The following is a 19,356-nucleotide window of genomic DNA, read 5'->3' as shown; positions in this document are numbered from 1 at the left end:
ATGTGTTTTAATTGGAATGCCTGTATCTTTTGATGAACTTTTATGTTAATCTACCGATTGATAAAGTTTGTTGGAAACAGTTCAGTGTCACAACGACCTACATACTCATGGTCGAACAACGATCAAAATAAGTCAAATATACTTATTAGCTTCCCTATTTTATGTAATATCATTTTCTCCTAGCGATAATTCGGGCCAAGTGCGAGTTCTTGATCGTGACACAGTTACTCCGTATTTTGTACTCGTTAAAATATTTGATAAGATATTGCAGACAGATGGAATAATTTATCTAAGCCGATTAATATCCCCCTTCGAATGACGTACTACTGGTTTTATAATGACGAACTACTATTTCAGTGTGTAATTTTTCGGACCCTGAACGTAGTTGATGTTTGAAATTTTGTAAAGATACTAACCAATATAGTTGTACATACGGTTGTATAGTTTTTTTTATCGTCCAGGGACGCGTAACGAATGACAAAGAAAAAGTGCGTCAAGGTGGCGGAAATATTAATAATCAATAACCATATTTTTGTCGAATAAACGTAAACAATTCGAATAATCGTTCGTTAAATATCATCCAATGTCGCATTGTCGAGTGTAAATGGTGGAAAAACAAACATATCATAAGATACCGGAATGTAGCTTACTCTGCATAAATTGATAAGGAATGAACAAAATGGCGACGGTTATAATTAGCACAAAAGTTAAAAAGAAAAAAATTTACTCTCAACACCGCGTAGCTTCTTGGATCTGCTTTTGCCAGATTGGTTTATAAGGTGAGAATATTTACAAAATAAAAATGCGTGGATATCTATATACAAGTCGTTTACCTTGTGGATCACTACTTTGGGTGGTTCGTAACCAATATAATTATAAGCTGAACAGGTGTTGGCAGATTGAATAACGATATAATAAAATTTAGGCATCCTCGTGACGCGTTTTAAATTTAAAATCAGCATACCATCATTGGTAGGGGTGTTTGATGGCCATTTCTATTCCGAGATAATACTATTAATTCTGGAAAATTTGTTTAGATTCACACACACCCAAGGTTAATTTTGCATTTGCGTATTAGAATATTTTTCAATACATCGGGTGTCGATGTGACACTTTTGAGCCTCATGGTCACCGATTGATTACAGCTCTGGATATACTCTGCAGATATTTAAGTTTCTCATCATTGAAAAATTGTACTGAAAAATGAGTAATTGTCGTGTAATTGAATCATCCCCTCTACCAGCACCACCATGTACACCTGGCGACAGTGAATCTGAGACGGATAATTTATTACACTAGACAGTTACGTTGGCAACACAGAGGAACCTACAGCGCCACAGTCGGCCGAGCGCGAAACAAACTCAATCTCAATAAACGTAACATAACCCATGACCGTCGAATCTAACCATAGAATACACGTCAATCCAACAAGTCATTATCCCCGCGGATTCTTATATTTCTTATTCGGTATAATGTTCATTGATGCCTTGTCCTCCGGCAAACTTGGTTGCGGAACGAAACAAATGCAAGTCTCGATTCTATATGAATTATGTGACAATGACTCCCAATCTCTCACGTTGGCTGCATCGCCAGTCATTGTCACGTACTTCGTATAGAATTGAGACTCGCATTTCGTTTCGTCCCGCGAACAAGTTAGCCGGAAAGGGAAGTCATTAGGGAGATTACTGAACCTTGCCTTCACCAATCAGAAGAGGAAGAGCTGGAGACTCGGAAGACACCGGTCAAAAGTCGACATTCCTGCTCACAGCTTCAAGAGAAGACGCCGCCCACTTTCCCGATCCTTGAAAATGCATGTTTAGTATTAAAACTGTTCTCTAGGCGTTACTTGGTTTTCACTATTCGTTTTCTCGATCTTCTTAACTGCGACTGATCCGTAATTGTGAGAAGACTAAACATATAAAAGTACGCGGAGGCCTCACGGATTTAAATAAATCTTGGTAAATTCTTTTCGAAGGCGTATCAATTTCTCTACCATGATGGGTAATTTTAAAATCAGCATACTACTGATGCTTTTCTTCTATAATTTGAGGTAAGAACACCAATTTAGTTTACCAGTTATCATTGACGTTTAATTATTTAACCAAACTCTATCATGACTATAATTATCACTGGATCATATCGCGTCGCGTTTCGAGGATGAAATATTCGGATAATACCAGAACAAACACTTTTTAATTTCCAATTTCGTTTATTGCCAACATCCGTACGCGCACTGGCGAATTTTTCTGAAGTTAAATATTTGTGAGAGATGACTAATTGTGCCACAGAGAAAATAGATGCTGGACTGTGTTCGCAGCTTCTGTTAATCATTACGAAACTCGAACTTTTCATGATATTCGTTTTTACTCAACGCTTAGCATAATTCATCTTCATGAGACTGCTTTGTTTCTAACGTTATTTCAGTTGCGTCATCTCGTCTGTGATAACGCCAGTAAAGAAAATGCTAATCGACACGGACGCGGGAGCTGACGATGCGGTCGCCATCATCATGGCGACGGAATCCGAAAATCTGAACGAGGGACCGAAAATTGTTGGCATTACATGCGTAAATGGAAATGCTGACGTCGACATGATCGTCCTGAACGTCCTCAAGACTCTCAAGACCGTAAACAGACTCGACGTAAGTCGAACGACCAATTAACCTTTAGACGGCTGGGATTTGAGAGTAAAAATCGCTCTCGAAAAGTGCCCAAATTAGTGTCTGGTATCATGTATCAACTACATACAGAGTTCATATCACAGGGTGAACTGATAAATCGGTTTTCCTCTAAAGGTTCAAACATACTTGCGATAGTGACTAGCTATCTGTCGCATTTTGTACCCAAGCTGATAGTGAATGACACAGATGAGTTATTTTAGAATCTCCCTAATGCTCATGGTTACGATATGTATACCTGGCATTTTTTTAACTGGGTGATTGATTTTACCGTACATAACATAGCTTGTATGACTTTTGAAGATTCCAGTCTACAAGGGTGCGTCCCATCCATTGCTGTTGCCTGATCAGAACAAGCGCTATTTCGGCCACGATGGATTCGGAGAATTTTACTACCCTGATCCACCCTCAACTGACTTGATCAACCAGACGGACGCTGTGAACGCGATGATTGAACTCGTAAAGCAGCATCCAGGTGAGTTCGAAGAACGGTGAATCCTTGTAATTCGCAAGCCTTCATGCTCGACTTCGGGTTTCCGAATAACACCGCGAGTGAAAGCTAATTCTCAGTCGCCCACGACATCCCTGCCGCATTTTTACACTTCGACTTTGCGATGCCATTCGAGATGCTGATAGGGAGAAATGAGTCCCTTTCGCTTGCTCGAAAATCTGTCAGTAATCCGTCGGTTTGACATTGGCGCTGAAACTTGATTCCAAGTCCCGGACCGTAATAACTCGACGTCAAGAGTTGCGGTTTCCTTCTCAACAGGCGAGGTCACGATCCTAGCTTTGGGACCACTGACGAACATCGCCTTAGCTATTAGAATCTATCCCGAATTCCTGGAGAAGCTGCAGCAGCTGATCGTCATGGGTGGAAGTACCGAAGGTCGAGGAAGCGCGCAGCCTGGAATCGAATTCAACTTTGCTGCCGACCCCGCGGCAAACTTCATCGTGTTCAACTCGTCAACGTCAAGGCCGACGACCCTGATATCTCGGGAAACGGCTCGAAGAGCCGGGGTACCGACGGTAAGTCAGCGATCACGCAAACATCAGCTTCGTAGGTAGAAATCTCAGGAGTGGCGAAAGGGATACGTAAGGTACAATAAGAAGAAACCAGGAGAATGAAAGACAGATTACGGAAAAGTGATCAGAGTATAAATGTTGCTTTTAATCGTGCTCATATAATTCTGGCACTTCGCGTACCGATCTTCACACCCTTTTCTTCAGAGTTTCAGGAAGTCCTTGTCCAATTCAAATAATACAAAAATTTGGTTAATCGATTCTGCAATGGCCTCGACTACGAAACCAAACGCAACCTACTCGTATTGGCCAGACGCGGTAGCCGCCGCTGTCGCCCTGACTTCCGGTAGCATCGTGACCGAGTCGGAAGCCTACTATTCGGACGCTATTTACGAGGGCACGAAAACTGCTGGGATGATCGTGGTCGACTACACAAACATCACCAAGAACGCTGCCAACACGAACGTCATTCAAAACGTAAACGCGACCGTTTACCTGCAACTACTTTCAAGATACTTCCTGTAATTATAATTGATCGGACTAGCCACTCTTTTTAGGAACTTTTGGTACTAAAAATTGTCAATTGAACGGAATTCGTTGTTAATATTAAGACGATTCAAATATTATCCTCAGTCAACACGCAAAATTTCACGTTACAAACGCAGAATGGACATTGTAAGATTCCCGGTAATCATTTGTTACAAGCAATATGATGCCTTGTGTAACGTAGGCATGTATTTGTGCGAGTGTTGTCATAGTGGTCTAAGAACGAGCTGATGAACCAGGAGGTCAGTCGTGACACGAGTGTCGTCAGATTAACTACTCTCGTACCACAAAAACTCTGTATATAGTTCGAATTTCTATGACACCTTGAATGCATCCAAATTAAATTCAATCCATCTATTCATTTCTTACTCCACCACCCTTGGTCGTAGCTACGTTAGTTGCAACATTATCGAATACCAATTATCAAGAATTCACATCTTATTCTACACGTGAACAACTGGATTACCTGCTTGCTAGACTTTTCCAGTAAACAGCGAATGTTACCCAAGAAACATGGCCGAAACGTTATCGTTTAATCGAAATAATGATCCAATCAATGATTGGGGTCCAGGATTAAAAATGTTTACACAACGTAGGAAAATTTGCAGATGTTTAATATGTTACATTTACTGCGTAGTTTTCCGTACTTCCGCCCTTTTTTACTATATATAATAGACGTAAACTAACAATTCGACGGCCTGCACAATCAACCGTTGCACAACACTTTGGCAAATTGGAACGACGCAGGTAACGCGTGACAATGTCCCATTGTTCTATTAATTGCTGGCCAAATAGATCGGTGAATAATTATCAGCAATACGTGCCATGACATGTGTGCCTACTTGACATTTATACCGTTCAGCATATCAATTCGCGTTCAGGATTACTGCAAAATGAGTAAAAACTACTACAAACAAGTCCGTATCTCAAAGTCAATTTAGTACATTGGTGTGTTCGGCGACTTTTTTTTTCAGGTAAGTTCATTGGTTAACTGAAAATCGTGAGTGCTAGGTTTTTAATTAAAATGATAATTAATTGTTGAACCTCGTTTATAATTACTGTGTACAGAGTTTAAGAGTTGATTCTATTCAGCTGTGTCAACATTTTTAATTATAGTGTTCATACGACAGGATACTATACTATACTATCTTGTTATCGAAAATTCCAAGTTTTATAAATGCGGAAGAAAAAACTGCCTTTCCAAATTTCGAACGCTGGTTGTTTTATGAATTCAAGACACTTTTTTTTTTTTTTTGCAAGAATGTTGCAAGTTACAGATTGGTTGCAAAAGTTTTAACTTTTAATCTGTTTAGTTTAATTTCTCTTTGACTTGCTTAATTTTCTTGTATTTTCTTTGACGTTTGTATTCAACTGTTAGTTTTTTGTTTTAAAATTCTACATTTCGCCATTTGTAAGTTTCAATGTTGAATCATCATTGACTGTCTTTAAACCATGCAAAGTTGGTGCTGACCACCCGAGCGATCGATCAATCATACAATGAATTTGCAGGAAAAATTTCTTCGCTGGTTTAAAATTTGGTACTCAATACACGAATTAAGGATGTACTAGCTGTACATTCTCAACCAAAAGTGAGTCTCGTCTGCAATATTTAATACTTTACGGTAAGTTAAAAATCTGAAAAAAATCAACCACAATAAAAACGATGAGAAAATTAAATTTGATTAATAATAATGCCCAAAAGTTGTCAGTAAATTGTTTAAACAAAACATTGTTCGATAAATTTTCAGAGAATGTTTTTTTTTTCTTTGTCATGTAAAATAAATTAATTTATTTTTCTAAATACAGGTGAATTTTTAAAGAATTTCCTCATTGTTTTGATAACGGAAATTTCAAAATAATGAGAAATTTTTTTATTTCAATCATGTGTGTTCAGAAAAATCAACGAATTTATCTCACATGACAAATAAAAACAGAACATTCCGTAAAAATTTATTGATAAATTTTGGGCAATCATTATTATTCAAATTTGATTTTTTTTTCGTCTTTATTGTGGTTGATTTTTTTCAGATGTTTATCTTATCACAAAGCATTCAATATTGTCGACGAGATTCACTTTTGGTTGGGAATGTATAGTCAATACATGCTTAATTACACAGTCATTTAGGCAAGTATAAAGTTTGCAGATTCGCGTTCATTACCGATATAACGGCATTCTCTGTAACGCGGCACTGAACTTAAAATAAAAATACAAGCTGTACAAATATTGTATTTACGAATAGTACGAAAATTCTGAGTGTGACACTCAATCGGCTCAGTAAGTCCACCAATCTTGTCTTGAACGGGTGTTCAATTATATGTTCATATAATTATCACAATATTGCGGAGTTAAATTCGACAAATATCATGGGGTATAAAATATCCGTATGCGGCATCGCATTGTTTTTTGGATTCCTCTCAATAAGGTGAGATCGAAAGGATAATAATTTTCTCAAATATTATACCTGCACAAAATCAGCTCGACCGAAGTTCGAATCTAAATATTTTCGATTTATTCCTAATTTTTCCTTTCATTTTTTGAGTCAAAATAAATGAAAGGTATTATTTTTTATTTATTTATTTATTTATTTTTTGTTTTTGTTTTTTTACCTCACATAGTTTCGCCATATAAATTTCTTCGTGTCGACGATTTCCCCTGATTACAGTATAGATATAATATTGAACTACTATCTTCAACTTCCGAACGCCAATTCGAGTCATCGACCTTATAAAGAACGTGAATTCTTCACATTGAAATGTACTTAATAAGAATAAAAAAAAAGAAAACAAGAAAAATAAGAGCAGTGGAAAGACGTAGACCATTAATTAATTTATTTAATCTTCAAACCTCCAACAACTTTTAGTATAAAAATTGAACTGTTTCGATTCGACGTAATAAAGTAACAAATTTTTTCGAACTGTATAATAGTCCGGATCAAGTATTCGGCGAATGTCTGTCGATGCAAGCAGCTCGAATTTATAATTCTTAATTCTTGTTGGAACGAAATTCCGACCAAGTGGCATTTTTTCGCCACTCTTGACGGCTGGCGGAAAACAAAAATTAGTAACTTCCTCGAGCTGATATTAGTATTAGATATAACAGTAGCATAACACTACTTCTGTATTACTTTGTTTTAATATAAACAATGTCGATAATAATACTAAAATTCTCTCTATACGGCAATATGCAGATTACTGTAAATAAAGTTTGAAAAAGTTGCTTCAAAAAAGTGTAAGAAATTTGTAAAAGAAAATTCACTTCACTTTGATGAAATTCTGTGAATACTAGTCAACTTGGAAAACTGATCAGCCTTCCAACATCTTGCATATTAACGTGAAGCCATCTTCTCGTGAAATACTTCTCAGTTCATTCTAATCGATTTACTAAGCACAATATGCGATGGATTGAATCAAGAATTGAAGCACTGACTCACTTCAAAGTTTATCGTTACAAAATCCGAACCCATCCCGACGACAATTTTTTACGCGTCAACTCGTCACCTTCAAAATCATCTTTTTACCAATGTTGTTCCAGCTGCACGAACGCCGATGTAATAACTGCGGTAAACAAAATGATAATAGACACCGATGCAGGTGGCGACGATGCAATCGCCCTTTCCATGGCTGTGGAGAACGAAAAATGGAACGGGTGTACGAAAATAATTGGCATCACATGCGTAAACGGTAACGCTTACGTCGACACCGTCGCCCTGAACGTTCTCAAGACACTAAAAGTCCTTGACAGGCTCGACGTAAGTTCTAAAACGCACTCGCGATTTATTTATTTTTTTCAAAATTTTATCACGTATTTTGAACAGGTGTGAAAGTAGAAAAAAATGATGAAAAGAATAGAAAAATGATTTTAAAACAATAGAAACAAACGAGGCCTCAGTCTGAATATTGCGTGAAGATGCTTCATTTAGGAAACCAAATGTTGTTTTCTTCTCGTTTCATAAAAATGAAATTGGTTGTTTTTTAGATGGGTTTAAAGAATCTTGGGGTAAAGACGAGTGATTAAAAAAATGTGAAATTTTTTTCGGAAACTTTTCGGGAGTCTTACTGATGTAGGAAAAATGCTTCGTGAAATTACAAAATGTCCATGTTTATGTTAGTATAACAAAGTGAAATAACGATGAAAAATCCAAGCCCGACTAGCACTTTGAAGTGCATTTCGTATTAAACTGAAGAAGATACGACTAGAGTCAGGGATTCGAATTTGGAAAAACTCGGATTGCAATTGAAATTTAACAATAATACCAAACACTTCAATCCACGAAAGTACTATTTTTCTATCAAAGATCATCGTAATTTGGTGTCATCTATGATTTTCGCACAGATTCCAGTCTACAAGGGTGCATCTCATCCGCTGCTGTTACCTGATGTAAAAGATCACTATTTTGGCCAGGATGGTTTCGGGGACTTTTACTACCCTGATCCTCCCTCGACTGACTTGATCAACCAGAAGGACGCTGTGAGCGCGATGATTGAACTCGTAAAGCAGCATCCAGGTGAGTTCGAAGAACGGTGAATCCTTGTAATTCGCAAGCCTTCATGCTCGACTTCGGGTTTCCGAATAACACCGCGAGTGAAAGCTAATTCTCAGTCGCCCACGACATCCCTGCCGCATTTTTACACTTCGACTTTGCGATGCCATTCGAGATGCTGATAGGGAGAAATGAGTCCCTTTCGCTTGCTCGAAAATCTGTCAGTAATCCGTCGGTTTGACATTGGCGCAGAAACTTGATTCCAAGTCCCGGACCGTAATAACTCGACGTCAAGAGTTGCGGTTTCCTTCTCAACAGGCGAGGTCACGATCCTAGCTTTGGGACCACTGACGAACATCGCCTTAGCTATTAGAATCTATCCCGAATTCCTGGAGAAGCTGCAGCAGCTGATCGTCATGGGTGGAAGTACCGAAGGTCGAGGAAACGCGCAGCCTGGAATGGAATTCAACTTTGTTGCCGACCCCGTGGCAAACTTCATCGTGTTGAACTCGTCAACGCCAAGGCCGACGACCCTGATATCTTTGGAAACAACGAAAAGAGCCGGTGTGCCGACGGTAAGTCATGTAGCGACACAGAGAAAGAAGCAGGTTCACCATAGTTCCTGTCTCATATTGCGTCCGAAAATTTGCTGTAAAATACGCAATAATACACGGTGTGAAAATAAGAAATGACATTTTCAATCTTCGGGTGAACGGTCTAAATAAAACATTGCGCATGATGATAAATCTAAACGTGGTAAAACAGAAAGGGAATTTCTTCCGTGAAGAAGAGAACAAAATCGAAAAACTAATCTTTTCATTTTATTTCGTCAGACATTAAGGAATTCGTTGTTCAAGTCGAACAATAGAAAAACCTGGCTAATCGAGTCTGCGACGGCTTTAACCCGGAAACCGAGCGACGAGTTCTCGTACTGGTCTGATTCAGTTGCTGCATCCGTGGCCCTGACTTCCGGTTCCATTGTGACAAAGTCGAATACTTTCTTTTCGGAAGCTATTTATGACGGAACAAAAACGGCGGGAATGATTATCGTCGACTATACGAATATCACCAAACATACCCCCAACACTTACTTGGTACAGGAAGTGAACGAAAGCATTTACTTGGATTTACTTTCAAAATATTTGAGTTGATTTATTTACTTCCTTGTTGTAATTTCAATATAATTTTTAGTCAAATTTTAAATGATAAATAAATTATAGATAAATCGGAAAAACTTGACAAAGTTGTGTATGTTTTGATAATTTCGGTCCCAACTACTTCTTTTCATCCAACTACCACTCGTATTAAAAAGTGTCCTGTGAGAATGAGAACTGCATGTACATGATATATGCTTTTTCGGTGTAAAATCATCAGCTGTTGATAGTCTAGTCAAAATAGGTCTGAATTAAAAATATTCGAGATATGGCTGCATTTTTGTATATAGAGATTTCCGACCCTCGGGAACTCAAATTTGAAATCATTTTTTAGCTGCATAGCCCGCGTTTCAAGACAACAACAAAATTTGACGTTTGCTTTTTTTCTCAAAAACTGCTATAGATAGATGAAAGACGACTTGACCATCGTGTAGAGCGGTAAATTTTACATCGAATTATGTCCTCATCTATCGGAAAAGAAGACGAATCAACAATTTAAGAAAAAAGAAATTATTTCACCAAAATTCCCCAGACGCTGTCGATAAGTAGGATTTCTCTTTTCTTAATTTATTAATTAAACTCGCCGACTCCGTATCGGATATTTTCTTTCTACTTTCACTGGACCATAACTTGAAATTTCTCTACAACAGCAAAACTTCAAAAATCAAAGCAATGGGCGAAGACGGCATAAGCTGCACATTGCTCGTCTCGAAAGATGAACTGACATGGTTGAACGTCATTTCCGTTCCCCACAAATTCATAATGTGCGATACGACTACACAACAGTAACTTGCCTATAATCAATTCCAAAATTCCATCAATAAGAATAAATAAGAAAGAATAAAAATTCTGTACCTCGCGTTTCGAAACCTTCGCTAAGAAAAATGACCAAGGCTGTGCGGCCAGAGTTAGCAGCGAAACGTGTTTAACTTTCTGAAAATCGCGAAATGCAGTTCAGTTATACCCTCATAATTCCATAAAAGTATCGGAGATTCAAGGTATGTAACAAAATGAACATTTTTGTACATCACTACCCGATTTGAACGAACATGAGATCGTTTGACTGCTAATTCTGGCAGTGCGCATGTCATCGTAAACCCAATGCCGTTGTTGCGCCATTGCAGCAAATTCCCCACTATCATGGGTCATAAACAACTCAATGTACAGTATAGAAGACTGCCGTGATAGGGCCAGTGGGAGGTGTGATGTGTAAATTTCAAACCAACGATAACAGCCCTGACAAAACGTTCGTCTCCTTGTTAAAGTCCGTAAGAATCGACATGGCTACATCACTGGGAGTTGGGATTGGAGTTGCCCTGATTACATGTCTTCTGATATACGGAAGGTAAGTGTTTAATGTCGGTGTACGTGCGATATTTGCATTATAGCGTTTGGTAATCGTTCTTATCATTCTTATGCCCGAGTGCAATTGACCGTGAATCACACGGCCAGCAATCATTGGTTGGATTCATTCTGCCAATGGTAAATCTGCACGTCTAGCAATCAGTCTAGTTTTAATTTTCTTAAAGTTATATATTTACACGTATAATGACTTGGATCATGGATTTCACCGATTGGATAATAACACTGTATATACTTGAGTTTATCGAAATTATGTATGTACAACACTGGACGATTTGATCGTTCGATAACGACGATATTCTCCCACTCGCTGAATGCTTGTAGTTATTTCGGGTGTTGAACACGTGACGATTGAAACGGGTTTATAAGTCAAAGATAAATTCTCTGCGCGTCATTTGAATTGGCGCGGTTCGTTCAAAAACGTGACGAATTCATCGATCTTTATGGGGCATTCCACGTCAAACCAACGGCTCATGTCCAATGGATTTTTTGGTTTGTTTCGGTCGGTAAAACGAAGAAAACGAATTTTTATTTTTTCGAATTCAGCATCGTTTCCTTAGTTTTACTCTTCAAAAAAAAAAAGGAATCCATCGTTGAAAATAATTTCCAAGGAAAAAAAATAATTCTTATTTTTGCTTGGAAAACACAAATTCAAAAAAAAAATATGTTTAGCATTTGCATTCCACTTTCCAATTATGATAAGAATATGTGTTTTTAAGTTTATGATTTTACAAAAAAGTTTCATCGATTTTTAAAATGTTCATCTTCGTGTTAAGGATATTTCGGATCGCAAAACTTTTACAAAATACCGTGGAAAAATTTTAAAAAAATCAGAGGTATCATTTTTGACCGAAACAAACAAAAAAAAATAATCCATCTGACACCAAAATCCTAGTGGGTCAGGTCGATGACCCGTTGGTTTGAAGTTGAAACGTCCCATATAAATATCATTTCTGATCAAAATAATCCTCTACGACGCAAAACATCCGATCAAGATTCGATATTTAATTGGATACTGATTGTCAGACTCGACAGTTGGTGCGTTTTAATTAAAAGCCTATAGACAGTGGAAATTTCAATCTAATTTCGTTGTGTTTAGTGCCGCGGACGTAGGAAACATAACGAAAGTGGGAAAACTTTTAATCGACACGGATGCCGGCGCCGACGATGCGATTGCCATTCTCATGGCTTTGCAATCGCAAAAACTTTACGGTGATGCAAACGTGGTGGGAATAACATGCGTAAATGGAAACACCGACGTTGACAACGTCGTTCTAAACGTACTGAAGACCCTGAAGATCGTCGACAGACTTGACGTAAGTTAAATACGAGGTATAAATTACACGAGAGGTGCGGGAAGGCAGTTAAAAAATTACACTGAACACGAAAGATTAAAAAAAAAAAAAAAAGGAGATATTTATCGATAGCCAAGGAAATAATAACTGTATCTGCATATGCGGATGTAAACGTTTTTTACGCTGACTACGAAATGACGTGTTATTTGAGCGAGTAGAGGAAATTGCCTAGTCAAAAGTTAATACTTTTTATTAATTTGATTACGAGACATTCGCGCGTTTTAAATATTCATTAAATTAATACAGTCGCAGAAGCTAAGATAATTTTTTCATTAAAATGCAAAGCAAAATAAGTCTTAAATTTGGAACATCGGGAGCTTAGATATTTATTTTTAAATTCAAATTGCTTAGAAGTCATAAAAAGAAATGTGGTACCTTTGTTAAGCAAGTTGTGTTTTACAGATTCATTGAAACGGGGGTCTTTTTTTTCATCAATATTCAATTCCATACCAATGCGATGAAGAAAAGTGTCTCACTTAATTGGATTGCAGAAAAAAGTCTTCTGAATGAATTAGTCATTGCACAGCGAAATGAAATGAATCTGGTATATTATTTCGATATTCGAAGAATTACAAATCGATGTATAATCACTTGTTTATAATTCCAATATTTGTTTTCGTTAATTTTAGGACCCTCATCATATATTCCGTGAGTTTAACGTACATACATTATAATGCAAAATTTACTATATATTTGATTCACCGCCGGTAATAAAGTCATTTTGTTAGATAAACTAGAGTTTTGTTAAAAGTGAACCGTTTCATTGAATCAAATGAATTTTTTTACATAGTAATTGACTAGATATATTTTCAATGAAAGAATTTGGAAGATATTTGGAACATAAACGATTTTTTATCAATATCTAAAGAATTGGATTGATAGGGATTATTTCTTGTCAGAGAAACCTGCTCCTAAAAATCTTTCAAACATTTCCAAGACAACTGCATCATGCAGAAATTTCAATAATAGGCGTTTCTCCATCAGGAACGTTCCAATGTTACTTCCGATAATAGGCACCGTCAAATTGCATTGATTGACATTAACATTTTATCATATATCCTGCGACCTTCCTCCAGTGTAAATTCAAGGTATCGTTCACGGTTTTCTTTCTAAACAGGTACCTGTATACAAAGGTTCGCATCAGCCGTTGTTGTTAAATGATGAAAAAACGGATTACTTCGGCACAGATGGCTTTGGGGATTTTGAATATCCTGATCCTCCGTCGACGGATTTGGTTCAAGAGAAACATGCAGTGAACGCAATGATTGATCTTGTAAAAGCAAACCCAGGTAAAGACGTTATTTTATAATACAGCGTTGAATCCATCAAAGATAGTCGTTAAAATCCTAATGAAACGTTGTGAAACGAGCAAAACAAAAATGGTGTGGAAGACACCAGAGTTTAATTATTTTGAATATTCGAAATATACAACCTTTATCTCAAATTGTTGATATCTTAGCTGGTGTTATTCAAATTTGCCCACAATAAGTCTCATTTCTATTATCTACTATTATTGGCACGAATAACACTGCTGTGGATTTTTGAGATAGTTTTTCCTCCTTTCCTATCATCTGATACTCAATATCCGATCCAAAATGTAGAACAAACCAAAAGTAAGTTTACTTGTAATTGACTAGGTGAAGTAACGCTCCTCGCTTTGGGACCACTGACAAATGTCGCTATGGCAATCAGGATGTACTCGTCGTTTATTGACGAACTTCAGCAACTTATAATCCTGGGCGGAAGCAGCGAGGGAGTAGGAAACGTGCGACCTGGAATTGAATACAACTTCGCAGTCGATCCTGCGGCCAATTACATCGTACTTAACGCGTCGATGTCAAAGCCTGCCATTCTACTACCGTACGAGACATCGGAGCGAGCCAAGACAACAATGGTGAAGTGGACACCTTTGCAACTACGATCACTGTGATAAATAGTATCTAAAAAAAAAACCGAAGATTTTGGGATCACCGGGGATGAAAGAGTCAAATATTTAACCCTATGACAATAAAGACAATTGGTTTGATTTCAGGCTTTCAGAACTTCATGGAATGCGACCGACAACCCAAAGGTTTGGTTAATCAATTCTGCCGAATCTGTTACACTGAATCCCGACAGTGAATACTGGGAGTGTGCTGATGGTGTGGCTGCGGCTGTCGCCCTAACTTCTGGCACAATCGTGACAAAATCAAAGAGCCTGTACTCAAATGCCATTTACGAAGGATCGCTAACAGCCGGGATGGTTGCGATAGACTATTCAAACCTCACGCAAAAAGCACCAAACACAAATCTGATCCAGGACGTAGACGCCAACGAATTTAAAAACATGTTGCTGACACTTTTGAACTAGCAGAATTTCACAGTCAGCTCTATTTGATCAGCTTATTGACTCTGCTAGTTATACCCTCGCAAAAATGTCAGCTAATCCATTTTCATGGAGTACAAATGCCAATCATATATCAGGATCCAACTACTGTCAGAGTCCGGCGAATTACTCAAAAACTAACCGTTTTCGTTAGTTTCCGTTCCTTTGCCTCGAGAAGAGTAACTGTTCTTTGCAATCTCGTTAAGAGGTCATAAGTGGAAGAAAAGTTCAAAAGAAATGCCGTGTCAGACGTTGATCACTCTTTAACACGCAACCTGTATATCGTAAATATTATGAAATTGGTAAAGGATAAAAAGAATGACTGAATAATTAAGCCATAAGTGTCAGTGTACCGAGTTGGCACAGATCATGGTTACATCTGCGATATCCTTAACCTTACGAATGATTAACGTCGCATTACGCAACTTAGAAAAATTAATAAACATAAATTGTCGCACTAACTTGTCGGTTGAATCATGTGTTATCCTGTGTAGCAGTGATGTGCACATACTGTGGATCTGCCTTCCAAGGACGAATTACCCCATCTTGCCCAAGAATGAAAATGTTGTTCTGTACTTCGTCTCGGAGTTCGTTGACCAAGATTTGCGGTATGTTTTCTTGTGCTACCACCGTTGTTATTTCAGCAGCTGCCTTCAGCCTCGATTCAGCCTTCTGTAATTTGCTTTGCAAATATTCCAGTTGTTGTTTCCGTGCTTGGAGCTGAAGTGAGCAAAAAGAACGCGTGAATGTGATGAGAAATTTCGTTTTTGGTATTGAATATCAATGAAAAAACCAACTATTCTCACCAAAGCAGAAGCTGCCTCTGTTCCCATGGATAACAGTTCTTCATCCGATGGAATTAGAGTTGGTTCGGACAGTAAATTTGTACTAGGAGAGGTGCTTTCGCCAATTTTCGACGTCGCTTTATGTGATTTTGAATTCCGCCGCCAGTACCTTTTCAATCCGTGCTCTGGAGGCTCTCGATCTCCTTTAGTTTTTTTCATATGATCGTTGACCAAGAATATCGTAGCTACACAGCTTCCTGGCAAGTATGTATTTTATGTTTACTTTACCTAATCTACAAACTAGTTGAAGATATAATTTTGTCATACCGCGTATAAAATAGTTTCACTGCAAGTAGATTGCTTACCAGTAACCATTTTAATGAAACGGTAACAATTAGCCTTTGTCCCTCCAGTTGGAGTCAACATTTCAGCAATCACTCTTCTGGCATCCTTTTGACAAACTGATGCCCGTTTCCGCCAGTCTTCTAGAAGATTGACATGGCTTAATGCTATCCTTGTACACCCGTTACTGCAGCAATGCTCCTTATGCATTTCAGATATCGGCTTCAGACGCGCAGTTCTTTTAATTACCTTATCCACTCTGGGCCCTCTGCAAATGGACAGATCAATTGGATCGGTAACTGTTTCAAAACAGGATAATTTACACATTTTTGATTAAATATCGAAGAAAATAATTTTATAAATGTCATTGAAACATGTCAAAAATACTCAAAACATTATCAGCAAAACAGTGGAACAATTTTATTCATATTAAATAATGTGATACCTCTGAGGTGCGGTTTTTGATTCCTTGTGCAAGAAATTATTGGAATACATCAAAATTTTCTTTGTAGCCTTTTCACACAACGCATATTCTGTCCTCAATTTGATCCTCGAACTGAGAACAAACTTCTCAAAATCTCTACTTTTGCATTTATAATGTGGCTTGCGGAATCCTTCAATCAAGTTATCTTCACACTCGTCGATGTGGAGTTCGTTCTCCGAGTGAACATTGCAGTAGTCGTCTTCGCTGGCGTTTGAGAATCTTCCATTTCTGTTCAACTCTTCTGCCCTGCGATGGTAGCTCAACAGGTCCAGTGCTTTCAGCTGTGTTTCATGAGTCGCCGAATTCGCTTCAGAAAACAAATATTTCTCTATGCAACCACAACCCTTAACACTGAATGATGGACAGTACAACATCGCCAAATCTGGTTCATTACAGTCAAGTGAAAGCTTCTTCGCAAAGTTCATTGACTCGGTAAGATAATCATTTTTAAGTTGCAGCAACTTTTCGGCATCCTACACAAAAATAAAAAAACTGTACAAGTTGCATATTTATTGTAGTGAAATTTTGTTTTCTACCATATTTATCTGGTAAATTTTTATTCTTCCATAAAATCTCAATCTTTTTCAAAAACTGGGATGTACTTTCGGCACACAGAAATTGAGTATCAACCGATCATTCAGAAAGACAAAACTTCAGAATTAAGCCTGTTACAAAAGCAATTGGTGTATTTAATTACGTACATGGATCACCTTTGCTGGTCGATCTTTTCGATTCGTCTTGGCTGCAATTCCACAAGCATTGCATAGCATCATAATCCTGCCACTAACGGGATCGACATACTTTCTGGGCATTGGTGGCCGCTTCCGATTTCCAGGACTGCATCGTGTCGGATCGACAATATGCGGTGATTCACATTTGTCGCAAGAAAATGGTAGACCAGTTCTCTTGTCGATGTAAACATCGTTGGAAGAATTGACTACAAAATCAGAATCTTATGAACGAATTAATTCAATACTGTTACATGCAAGTTGATTAGTTATAAGGGAAAACGGACTGGACAGCTCTTTTATGCTTATTTCCTGCTTCAAAATTTAATGTCTCAATTCTGTAGAATCAAAAGTGCGAAACTAACGGATTCAATTTGACCGTTTATAATGTCAAGACAAGTCAAGTCAATAAATATAGTTAATACGTTGTTCAAATTGAATATTATCCCAAAAAAGTTTTCTATTTGATTTGGTCAATTTTTCTACAGTTTCCTTTTTCCCAACGATCCCCTCATTTTTTTTGTTGCTTGTTGCTTTTATGAAAGTCAAATATTAGATTAGGTTCAAGAAATTCATGAGGATGGTATAAATTTTTTCTTAGAACACCGTAATAAAACTGCTCCTGACATTGTCCCATTTAATATTTTTTACTTACTTCGCTGTACTCGAATTACTTTGGGCTTCTGCCTCTGTTTCTTACTGCCTGTAGTCAGATCTGAGGGAGAATACGGCCTCGGCTTTCTTCTCGGCCTACCAGTAGATGTTGGAACAGAACTAGTTGCAACGTTGCCAACCTGTGAATATAAATGGATAATAACATGACTTAACAGTTCCGGCGTAGCTTCAAAGTTTCTTCAAACAGTCCTATTCTTACCTCTACAAATCCACTTTGCCCAGTCTCAACTACTTCCAAATTGCTGATCCCCCATATCGGACACAAATTAACTGCAGGTAAAATTGCATAGTCGTTCATGTGACTTGCAACATTATCTTGAGCAATTTGATCATTCAACTCAATCAGTTCCTGGCAGTGCAACTGCCTGTTTTCATCACACTTGTAGCTACTTTCGTCGGCGGTTTGAAACATCATTTCCGAGGTGTTGCCTGAAGATTCAAGTTACCATGAGTATGTGAATTAAAAGGTACAATTTCTTTTATTCAACAATCCTTAATTCATGATTTTTTTGTAGGCATGCAAATATATTTCATATTACGAGTGTGGTGCTATATAATAACTCATACTCCACTGACTGAAGTTATCCCTGAGACAGTTCTACGGAATTAATCATAAATTGAATTGACAAAACGATTTCGCTTCTAAGGCGAATTGTTTACGTAAGACAGAATTATGGAAATATTCGATGCACACTTTTATCACTATGCTGTAGTTCATGTATTTTTCTGCGAGTGGATTCGAATTCATGAAAAGATCACAATTCAAGTTAAACCGACTTACATAGAATATTGCTAACATTCGACAGGTGATAAAACTTCTTGCCTTCTGAATACGTTTTTGGATTACTCCTGAACGGAATAAGAGAATAAATTTTCCTCTAGAAATTTAACGATTTTAAAGTAACGAAATGGCATTTACTACAAAAATGAATTCAAATTTTAACAAAACTTGTTACTGCTATCAGTATCATGATGAAAAAAACAAATATCTACACAGTTGAATGGTAAAGAGACGTTATACCTATATTATTCCTCGGTTCAATCCGTGTTCAAGCGGAATCAGAAAACCTCCGATACTCATACTCGAACAATAGCATTTTTGTTTATCTTCCCGCATTTATAGGTGCATAATTTAACCTTGTGTCTTAACTAACGATTCGCGGTAGAATCCAGAAGAATCAGGCAGTTTTATCAAAATTTATTATAATAATATGCTTTTCGATTCGAAACAACTTACCGACGAGACACTCCATATTGGAATGTGTGGAAAAACACAACAAATGAACGTGAAAATGTCCGTAAGATAATATATAAGGTCAAACTGAAGTTGTTGAAATAAAAACTTGGTCACACACGAGTGAAGTAGGCAACAGCTGTTTACA

The 19,356-nt window shown here is 37.6% G+C and overlaps 4 protein-coding genes across 7 annotated transcripts in view; 3 read left to right on the top strand and 1 right to left on the bottom strand.

The window, feature by feature from the left end:
• The window catches only part of LOC124298298 (uncharacterized), a 29,199-nt gene that overhangs the window by 8,677 nt on the left and 1,166 nt on the right, over positions 1 to 19,356 (bottom strand). Inside the window, exons 1-9 of one of the 4 annotated variants that reach the window (XM_046750124.1) lie at positions 19,212 to 19,347; positions 18,174 to 18,403; positions 17,955 to 18,093; positions 17,273 to 17,508; positions 16,533 to 17,044; positions 16,111 to 16,355; positions 15,767 to 16,002; positions 15,423 to 15,680; positions 14,423 to 14,535 (exon numbers count right to left, since the gene is read on the bottom strand). In XM_046750124.1, coding sequence (XP_046606080.1) covers positions 15,435 to 15,680; positions 15,767 to 16,002; positions 16,111 to 16,355; positions 16,533 to 17,044; positions 17,273 to 17,508; positions 17,955 to 18,093; positions 18,174 to 18,403; positions 19,212 to 19,227 — 1,860 coding nt within the window. In that variant the 5' untranslated portion in view covers positions 19,228 to 19,347 and the 3' untranslated portion in view covers positions 14,423 to 14,535; positions 15,423 to 15,434. Of the gene's footprint in view, positions 1 to 14,422; positions 14,536 to 15,422; positions 15,681 to 15,766; positions 16,003 to 16,110; positions 16,356 to 16,532; positions 17,045 to 17,272; positions 17,509 to 17,954; positions 18,094 to 18,173; positions 18,404 to 18,995; positions 19,055 to 19,211; positions 19,348 to 19,356 lie in introns of those variants that run through there. The other 3 variants (XM_046750122.1, XM_046750125.1, XM_046750126.1) reach the window with 3 other exon arrangements.
• On the top strand, positions 1,488 to 5,084 carry LOC124298312 (probable uridine nucleosidase 2). Its single transcript, XM_046750157.1, has 5 exons — positions 1,488 to 2,050; positions 2,425 to 2,641; positions 2,981 to 3,152; positions 3,447 to 3,703; positions 3,905 to 5,084. Exons 1-5 carry the CDS (start codon positions 1,995 to 1,997, stop codon positions 4,220 to 4,222), a joined length of 1,020 nt encoding a protein of 339 aa, XP_046606113.1. The 5' UTR covers positions 1,488 to 1,994; the 3' UTR covers positions 4,223 to 5,084.
• On the top strand, positions 5,174 to 9,981 carry LOC124298311 (uncharacterized protein C1683.06c-like). The gene is made up of 6 exons (XM_046750156.1): positions 5,174 to 5,217; positions 6,484 to 6,666; positions 7,776 to 7,992; positions 8,577 to 8,748; positions 9,043 to 9,299; positions 9,558 to 9,981. Exons 2-6 carry the CDS (start codon positions 6,608 to 6,610, stop codon positions 9,873 to 9,875), a joined length of 1,023 nt encoding a protein of 340 aa, XP_046606112.1. The 5' UTR covers positions 5,174 to 5,217; positions 6,484 to 6,607; the 3' UTR covers positions 9,876 to 9,981.
• On the top strand, positions 10,993 to 15,412 carry LOC124298308 (uncharacterized protein C1683.06c-like). Its single transcript, XM_046750152.1, has 5 exons — positions 10,993 to 11,223; positions 12,340 to 12,556; positions 13,713 to 13,884; positions 14,233 to 14,489; positions 14,628 to 15,412. Exons 1-5 carry the CDS (start codon positions 11,084 to 11,086, stop codon positions 14,943 to 14,945), a joined length of 1,104 nt encoding a protein of 367 aa, XP_046606108.1. The 5' UTR covers positions 10,993 to 11,083; the 3' UTR covers positions 14,946 to 15,412.

The sequence above is a fragment of the Neodiprion virginianus genome, chromosome 2, assembly GCF_021901495.1.
Source record: "Neodiprion virginianus isolate iyNeoVirg1 chromosome 2, iyNeoVirg1.1, whole genome shotgun sequence".
NCBI lineage: Eukaryota > Metazoa > Arthropoda > Insecta > Hymenoptera > Diprionidae > Neodiprion > Neodiprion virginianus.
This window is presented reverse-complemented; position numbering and strand designations above follow the sequence as displayed.

Excerpts from the sequence above, each read along its gene's own strand:
- LOC124298308 (XM_046750152.1), top strand. The coding sequence starts at position 11,084 with ATGTGTAAATTTCAAACCAACGATAACAGCCCTGACAAAACGTTCGTC. Across the intron at positions 12,557-13,712 it reads AGATCGTCGACAGACTTGAC|GTACCTGTATACAAAGGTTC; the intron begins GTAAGTTAAATA and ends CTTTCTAAACAG. Across the intron at positions 13,885-14,232 it reads TCTTGTAAAAGCAAACCCAG|GTGAAGTAACGCTCCTCGCT; the intron begins GTAAAGACGTTA and ends GTAATTGACTAG.
- LOC124298311 (XM_046750156.1), top strand. The coding sequence starts at position 6,608 with ATGGGGTATAAAATATCCGTATGCGGCATCGCATTGTTTTTTGGATTC. Across the intron at positions 6,667-7,775 it reads TTTGGATTCCTCTCAATAAG|CTGCACGAACGCCGATGTAA; the intron begins GTGAGATCGAAA and ends ATGTTGTTCCAG. Across the intron at positions 7,993-8,576 it reads AAGTCCTTGACAGGCTCGAC|ATTCCAGTCTACAAGGGTGC; the intron begins GTAAGTTCTAAA and ends ATTTTCGCACAG.
- LOC124298312 (XM_046750157.1), top strand. The coding sequence starts at position 1,995 with ATGATGGGTAATTTTAAAATCAGCATACTACTGATGCTTTTCTTCTAT. Across the intron at positions 2,642-2,980 it reads AGACCGTAAACAGACTCGAC|ATTCCAGTCTACAAGGGTGC; the intron begins GTAAGTCGAACG and ends TGACTTTTGAAG. Across the intron at positions 3,153-3,446 it reads ACTCGTAAAGCAGCATCCAG|GCGAGGTCACGATCCTAGCT; the intron begins GTGAGTTCGAAG and ends CCTTCTCAACAG.